An 8685-nucleotide genomic window follows, 5' to 3' on the forward strand; every position below is an offset into this window, starting at 1 on the left:
TACCACACATTCTACCACTTTAATGTAGAATACACACTAAATATAAATGCATCCGCATCTTTGAAACACCAGGTTAGATGGTGTGACTAAAGAGAACTAGAATTAAAATGTAGATTGATTTCTTTTAAAAAATCAATATTCTAGGAAATGCTTTTTTGTGTGTACTGAAAGTAATAGGATTCAAATAATTGAAATAATTTGAAGATGAGTTTTTAAAAGAATGATTATAGGAAAAGAAATACGACTAGGGAATGCCAGGTCCGTACACGGTATGTATACAAATAAATACCGAAGGAGAAATGGAATCACTAAGTGTCAGAAAAAACGCTTGAGCCATTGTCATTAGCCCCTGACATCATTTCAGAAATGCTCCTATGCAGGTAATCTCCAGATAGCGCCCTTAAATAATGGGACAGAAAAAAACCATTAAGGATAACATTTAAGATGATTGAATGCCACGAGCTTTCCCAGAATGCTTCACACACTAACATTTAATACATCAAAATACTGAGAATATTTTCAGAAATTGCAAGTGTGGCATTTACAGAACAAAATTTATAATATGAAGTTTTCATACAGCAGCAAAAACCCCCAAAAAACAAAACAAAACAAAAAAAAAAACAGTCATCCAGACACAGAACTTTAACTTACTACCTAATCCTAAATGCACATGGATAAAGGATTTCACCAGTAAACTGTTTCCATTTTTAATCCTTTGCCGTTTATTTAATTTGCCGTCTACTGGAATTCCTTGGTTACTTTCATTAGCATCTCTGGATTGACCTTTAAGCCTGGTACTGGTTGTATATTTTTATTTCCCCGTAATTTAGGCACTTGCATAGCTACCAATGATTGTTCCATGTCCCTACGTAAACCACTAAAAGTAACATTGCTCTTCCTTCTTCAAAGCCAGAGACCTGACATTAAGAACTTTGTATGGGGAGTATCGAAAATAAAGAGGCAGCCAAGCAAGCTACTCCTTAAATCTATGGAACTAAAATATGCATTTGCTAGAAGAAGACAAATAAAACACCGTCTGAGATGCAAAATCTGCCTACAAGTATGAAGAATCCTTCCCACAAACACTACGTACGTGTTTCTGGTGGTGCTTTGACAAGCTATTCAAGAAGCCAATTTTTATGGTCTACCTTCTTTCTTTTCCTACTTCGGATGGAGGGCTTTTACCAGAACTGGAAGACACAAGATCATGGACTCTTAGTAGATGAAAGGCCTCGGGCAAACCTCTTGAATGGACGGTTCAAGTCCGTCATATAGAGATGAAGCCCTCAAGGTGCAGAAAGCTTCTACAAGTCCTTAACACCCTCCTGCCAGTGTGGCAGAGCCAAGACTAGAACCCGAATAGGTACCAATAACTAGATGAATACCATTTGCTCGAGATTGTTCTATCTCACTACTTTTTAAACCTCCTTTCCCTTAAAATAGTATGCACCCACTAACCAGTTGCACACTGAATAACCAGCACCTTTACTATTGTGGTTTTGCTTTTCAAAGGTCCTAGTGGGATCTCTTTTTAAGTGGAAAATCCTGGGATGAAGGGATCCTGCGCATGGAACTCCGCCTGGGAGCCTGCCTGGAGGAGGGGTTCATGCTCATGCTCGGTCTTCGTCTTGCACTGGCACTCCTCCACCAGCATCACCACCTTGACCACGGGGGAAAGGCCAGTGCAGTTCAGCTGCAAGTGCATCGTGGTGAACTTGGCAGGCGAGCAGTGGGAACAGAACGTGTGGGGGTGCTGCGCAGCTCCAGGAAAACGAACAGACCCACATTTCCCAAAGCAGAGGTTGTTCTGCACGACTACTTTCTCACAGTCTTCATGGGTGATCGTCTAAAAGGCAAACATCTCCATTAAGTTATCATGAGTCATCTCATTAACATCCGCGATACAGAAGCGATAGACTGTAAGCCTGAAGATAATTCAGACTAAAATGTCAAAAACTTTCCAATTTTGGATATTTTACAATATCCAAGTGATGGTTAATCTATAAGGGCAGGGGCACCCGGGTGCCTCAGTCAGTTAAGCGTTCTGACTTCGGCTCAGGTCATGATCTTACAGTCTGTGAGTTCGAGCCCTGCATCAGGCTCTCTGTTGTCAGCACAGAGCCTCCTTCAGATCTTCTGCCTCCCTTTCTCTGTCCTTCCCCCACTCTCAATCTCTCTCTCTTTCTCTCTCTCTCAAAAATAAACGTTAAAAAATCTACAAAAGTATAAAGCCACCGTAACTAAATTTCTTGTGTTGAGTATATTGATACATTAGCCTTTAGGAAATCCCTAAGTTAAAAAGAAAATGCTTTGCATCTTAAATGTCAAACTTTAAGGAATTTTGTCTAATTGGATGTTACCAGTTGAAAAAACTCTAATGGCTAACTTCCTATATAAGCAATGTGCCTTATCTTTCTACTTCTCACAATGAATTACACCCAATAGACTCTCCATCCGTGTTTGTTCGGTTGTTCATAGAACAGACCAGAACATCATTAATTCTATTCTATTTTGCAGTGCCTGTGGTACATTCAAACCTACGAAGTTGCACGTGGCCTCGTGATGGCATCTATGTCTGCAAATCATCCTTTGCCTCCTCTAACCCCATCTAACATCACCTTTGCCTCCTCTAACCCCATTCGCCTGGCTTTGTGTGCCCTGTAAGGTATATGGGTCAAACACCTGAATTTTAATTTAATTAGCCCTAGAATTTAAAATGAGAGTTTCAAAGGAAATCTGACTGCACAATTCTTAGGAGCAATTTTGTAATTGCACGTGGCCAACAAAGCCGTCGTTATTATTTGATAATGGACTTACTGCTACATATCCTTGCCTTTTCAGGCAGAATACTTAACTGCCTGACACAGTCAATTACCTTATAATACTGCCTGCTTAATTGGGTAGCATTATTGGACCGTAAAATTTTACTCTACCCTGCGTTGCTTTTGGTTCAGTATCGTCATGTTTAAGGGCTTGATGCAGTTTCTCGATTTCATGTAACATTTGGAGTGTGGGGCTTGCCAGGACTGACTGGAAGCAGCGGATAAGGAGAATGCCCCTTTGTCTCAACAGTGCAGAATCAATCATAATAACCACAAATCAGCCAACACAACACGAAGCAGGAGGTGTTGCTTCTGAGGGCAGCAAATGTGATTTCACGCTGATATCGGTTGTTTGAAAGCTTATGAGAAAATAAGTTAAATCATTTTTTGCTGCGGTAACGTTAGAAACCATGTGGCCACTTCTGCCTGACTGCCTATCAAGTAGTTTGGTGTGAAATACGGGGATTAAGACTGAGATAGTATGAATGAGAGGGTTTGGGGAGGAGTCCAGTGTTTCCCACCTTATCTGTGGGCGGAGTTGAGCAGCTCATCTGCATCCCAAAAGAGTGTTACGGGAACAGCTGGAGACCAGCTCTGGTTACTTCTCTACGTTCCCACTTTTCCTAACCGAGGGTCCAGTCCTACTTATCTCCCTGGATTGATCCCCGCCAGCATAAAAATAAAGAGCCCATAAAAAAAAGGTCTGTTCGATCAATATGAATGGTTACTGAGATTGGCAACACCATCGTATCACTCTTACAGAGTTTCCAGAATACCAAGAAACCATGGCAAGTTGGAAGGAAATCTGGGGAGCATGATCATACTTTGCCAATACCTCTGATGAATGCCCAAGGGCCAAATCTGGGAGTCAGGTGAGGCCCTGGCAGCCTTCCCTCCTCCTTTCCACCTGTCCCAGTTGCCTGCCCCTTTCTTGCAAGCTCCGATCCCCCCCCCGCCCCCTCCAGAACAGATACCTGGCTGAAGGGCACTGTCCTACACGTCTCCTGATGTACTTCATGGCTTTTGATGGGCAGGATGATCCCCTGAGAAGCTGGGCCCGTTCTGAACATGAAGTGGTGCCAGAATCTCTTGGCTTCTTCCCGAAGAGGAGATTTCTCCATTTGCATCCCGTCTCTGGGCTGGGCGAGGGCCCGGGTCCCAGACAGGAAGGGCCCACTGACCGAGTCCCGGGATGGGGGCACTTCTCGCTCGGGCTTCTTCCAGAACCTGCCAAACCTGGACAGCATCTTCTCCCTCTGCCTCTGGCCTTCCCCGGCACCTATCAGGTGTGGCACTGCAACGAAAAGATCCGGCTTCTCCTCAGCTTCCTCGTGGTTGCCCACGGGGAGCTCTCTGCGACTCCTTTCTAGGAGGGCGGGGGAAACAGAAGTCTGACTCTGGCGGCCATCCCGGTGTGGCGCAGCCTTCCCTAGAGGCAGGAGCACCAGCAGCCGAAGGAAGAGGAGACCCATGCTGGGAAGGCCCAAGCTTCTCTCAGATGCGCAGATGGTGAGGTCTAAAGGAAAGGTTCACTCTCTGCAGGAACAAACAAGGAGAGCCTATATATAGATACCTGCCTTGTGGGATGGGAAGGCAGGTGGTCAGGAGCCAGGCAGAGTAAACACATTTACTGTTTGCTCGAATTATGTAGTGCTAATGGTGTCCTGCCTTCTCTTTAGTTGTGTGTGTTTTAGAAGGCCCCAGTGAAAGCCTGGGACCCAGGGGGTAATTAGCTGGCACTTGATTTACAGAGCAGTTATTCCTGAAATCAACACATTCTTTCCCCAACCCCCCTCCCCAACCGCGCCGGATTTCCCATCACTGTTATTAGAAGAAGGACCAGAGTCGATGAACATCTGTGGTGAATCTGCTTTGTACAGGGACAGAGAGGACAAGACATGGTTTTATGACAGAAGTATATCAGATAAAAATTAAAGGCATACATTTAGTAAAAGCCCAAGCCTTTAGGCTTCACACACACACACACACACACACACACACACAGGCAACCAAAGAAGTATAGCAAAATTATAAGGAAGGAAAAGGAAGAAAGAAAGATGTTAACTTTGTTGAGCAGAGGACTCTCCCTCTGATTTAGATGTGGTTGGGGTTATTGATTTTCATACAATAAGCGAGTAGAAGGAACACATGCTCCTTTTCCACGCGAGGAAACTCACAGTTCCCAAATTAATCCCCTCACTTGCAGAATCACTCGATGCCAAATTTCACAACGGGTCAGCCGTCAGCCATCAGATAAACTTTTCAATTGTTCACAAACTTCTCAACAGGGTCCACTGGAATAGCCTGACTGCTCACCAGTCTTCAGTGAAGACGAGGAAGTGTCTCCCTCCAGCCACCCTATAGATTGTTTTTCTTTCGCTAAACAAAGAGCCAGACTTGAGAACGTGGATTCTGAGAACCAGGTTTGATAGCTCTGGGCCTGAAGCTGGCTCGTCACTTCTTTACTTTACAGAATCCACATCGTCTTCCTTATGCTACAGTAATTGATGAGCAGGTAAAATGCAGATGGAGACAAACACGCATCTTCAGGAATCAAAGGAAAAGTTGCTAGATGCCTATCATTCAAAACTTGTATGAATCACGCAAGGGTATGGGAAAGAAACAGATCCACAACACTGAAGCCCCAAAATTGCATCCAGTTGACCCTGTGCACCATTTGAACAGTATTTCCATTGGAAATGAATCCCATACTTGCTTATATTTCTTCCCTTTTAACTTAATTACTATATTCCTTGCTTTTAGTAACACACCTCATCCTGGAACATTGTCCCCATTTCCGTACTGATGAAGCTTTGTTTCCAAGAAGTGACCCGTTAGGATCTTTTTTCCAGACATTTGTGTTCCTTTTAATAGCCATGCCTGATTTCTGTGACGTAAAGCCTAAAGGAAGTTCTTTTATTCACAATAATGAACCATTTTTAAATGGACCATCATTTTTCTAAATTCTCTCAGAAGAGATATCTCTTGCCTATACCAAACCTCCACTGGGCTAGTATTAATTAAGGTACAACTGATCCATACTAAATGAACATTGGTATTTGCCATTTCTTTTAAAGTATTTTTAAAAGTTGCCTGCTGTTTGAATTTCTTGATTCCCCTCAGCTATCCAATGAAATAGGCTTTCCAGAGCTAGCCATTCAGCCCCAATTATAAATATAGTCTGGAAGCCAGCTATGTTTCCTGATTTCTTTTAAACTTTACTTTTTGGCGCCTGAAGTTCCAAGGCCATCAATCACAGTGGCTGGCATTTCCCCAAACAGAGGTCAGAGATCACACTCAGAGATCTCAGACTGCCCAGCTCTGCACGTAGGATACAACTCACATAATTACAATTGCATTAAAATTTGTGGAAGATTCGGGGCGCCTGGGTGGCTCAGTCTGTTGAGCGGCTGACTTCGACTCAGGTCATGATCTCGCGGTCCATGGGTTCGAGCCCCGCGGCGGGCTCTGTGCTGACAGCTCAGATCCTGGAGCCTGTTTCAGATTCTGTGTCTCCCTCTCTCTCTGACCCTTCCCTGTTCATGCTCTGTCTCTCTCCGTCTCAAAACTAAATAAACGTTAAAAAAAAATTTGTGGAAGATTTACTTTACGGGCTAAACATCATGTTAGATACGAGCAGAAGACAAAGTGGTAAGAACTTGGTTCCTGCCTTCAAGCAGGTAGGAGAGTCTAGTGGTATTGTGCATTCTGTAATCTAATTACATTAGCTGTAGTGATGTCAGTTATCCATTTTTAACCTTCCTGTAGTCCTAACCCCCTCTTCTTCTGGTCCTAATTTTGGTATTCGATCATTTGAATAGTACTCATGCAGAATTTGCTTTTGCTGTTCTGTCATACCTGTTGAGAAGATGTACACATATCTTGAAGGATAAAGCTCGCAAAATAAAGCCTTCTGCGGTGAGAACATAAGTCTGTCTTCAACTCCTATCTTTTACAGCTAAGGGCAGAGATGATATTCGCCTTTGACCTCTGTGTCCTTCCGTCAATTCTAAAACTACGTATGTGATACATTGTAGCTCACTCTTGAGACCATAAACATTTTGTAGCTTTTAACAAAAATACACCGCCTCTATGGGGATTCAGTGATACGGGCATCTGGTCACCTCCCAGTCTGGATGGAGCCAAGTGGAGGTAGGTCCGGAGGGGGCCTCCAGACTCAGCAGGAAGCAGTAGTGTGGAGAGAGCACCAGAGGTGGTTGGTGTACTTTGGACCAAAGGCCGCAGTGAGAGGCAGGCCTGAGCTTACACGGGCCCCCGCCTGCGAAATCCACTTCCCGGGACAACCTCAGGCCCGCATGAGAGCCAGAGAGGCTAATCTCATCATTTCATTCGTTCTAATTTGCAGCTCAGCGCTCAACATCATCTGAACTCTGCTTTCAACTTGACCTAGTCTTCCTGGGCACTACGATGCCTTCAGGAAGGTGGAGATCCCAGCGTGCCTGAGAGGACACAGCAGCCACGTTTTTCTGTCCCTCTTACAGACTCTCAGAAGGGAGAACGGTCTAGTGCCCTCTGAGAGGAAACAAAGAGGCTAAGTTCTTTCCTGAAAACCCCAGACCTGCAACAAGAGGTGAGAGGCAGTGCTGGGTCACAGATGGACATTGGAGGTAAACCGGGAGGCAAAAAAGGGAATTTGGGTGGATGGATCAGAGAAAGAAATCTGCTTAGGGTGCATGCCACTGTCTCCTAGCTACCTCTCTTTCCAAAATATGGAAAAGCAATAGGGTTGCGGGCGGTTAGGTTATTTTCAAAGAACTCAAAACAAGGCAGAATCTTCCTCTTTTTTCCCCCAAAGAACAGGGAATAGGGAAAATTAGGGTAAGTGGCTTCTGCTTAAACCTTATCTTGATTTAGTTCAGTAAATTATTCAAAGCATAGACACCCCCCCCCCCCCGCCCTGCACGCCCCTCCCTGCCACTTTCTGTGGAAAGAAGACAGTAGGAAGAACCTCATTCCCCGAAGATGCTCTGCTCATTGGAGTCACTGATGCATTCATTCATACGGCGTATTTTTTGAGCACCAAGTCTGCACGAGGTCCTGGGGATAAAATGGTGAGGGTGTCCTTGCCCAGACCCACTGGAGTTTGCAATCTGTTGGGGAAAGACTAGCTTATCAAGATAAGTTACAGAAGGAAAACCTTGGCAGGCACCACTCCTGTACTAATCAAGGACTTTCAAGTGGATCCAAATTCCAAAGGCACCGTGGACTGGCACACTGTGTTTATGCTCATTTTATTCAACAAACAGGTGTTGAGTGCAAGGATGTGCAATACATGTGCACTCGTTCTCTTTTGTTTCTGATGACGTCATGAATATCTGTAGTAACAACACTCAAATTAGACAAAAAATTGTACAACTAAAGAGAAATCTTCCCATGCCTTCCCAGGCTTCCTGTCCTGCCATAGAGGCAATCACTGTGTGCAACTTATCTATATTGCATCTTCTAAAATTGTCACCTGTTGGGGTGCCTGGGTGGCTCAGTCAGTTAAGCTTCTGACTACTGATTTCAGCTCAGGTTATGATCTCACAGTTCGGGAGATCGAGCCCCACTACAGACTCCGTGCTCTCAGTGGAGTGCTTTTATGGTCTCTCTCTCTCTCTCTCTTTCTCTCAATAAATAAATACTTTTTAAAAATAAAATAAAATTTCATCTGTTATGGGCTGAATTGAGTCCCCTGCCCCCAAATTTACATGCTATAGACTCAATGCCCTTGTACCTCAGAAGATGACCATATTTGACGATAAGGCTTTTAAAATGAAGCCATTTTAAAATGAAGCCATTAGGGTGTGGGCCCTAATCCAATAAGACCGGTGTCCTCGTAAGAAAAGGAGATGAAGGCAAA

General features: G+C 44.2%; 1 protein-coding gene across 1 annotated transcript; it reads right to left on the reverse strand.

Moving 5' to 3' along the window:
* Positions 1–527: 527 nt before the first annotated feature.
* CER1 (cerberus 1, DAN family BMP antagonist) lies at positions 528–4506 on the reverse strand. Its single transcript, XM_060609738.3, has 2 exons — positions 3797–4506; positions 528–1846 (listed from the first exon to the last, which is right to left on the reverse strand). The coding sequence occupies exons 1-2, from the start codon at positions 4292–4294 to the stop codon at positions 1532–1534; spliced, it is 813 nt and encodes a 270-aa protein (XP_060465721.2). The 5' UTR covers positions 4295–4506; the 3' UTR covers positions 528–1531.
* Positions 4507–8685: the final 4179 nt, after the last annotated feature.

The sequence above is a fragment of the Panthera onca genome, chromosome D4 (genome assembly GCF_046562875.1).
Source record: "Panthera onca isolate mPanOnc1 chromosome D4, mPanOnc1 haplotype 2, whole genome shotgun sequence".
In the NCBI taxonomy this organism is placed as follows: Eukaryota; Metazoa; Chordata; class Mammalia; order Carnivora; family Felidae; genus Panthera; species Panthera onca.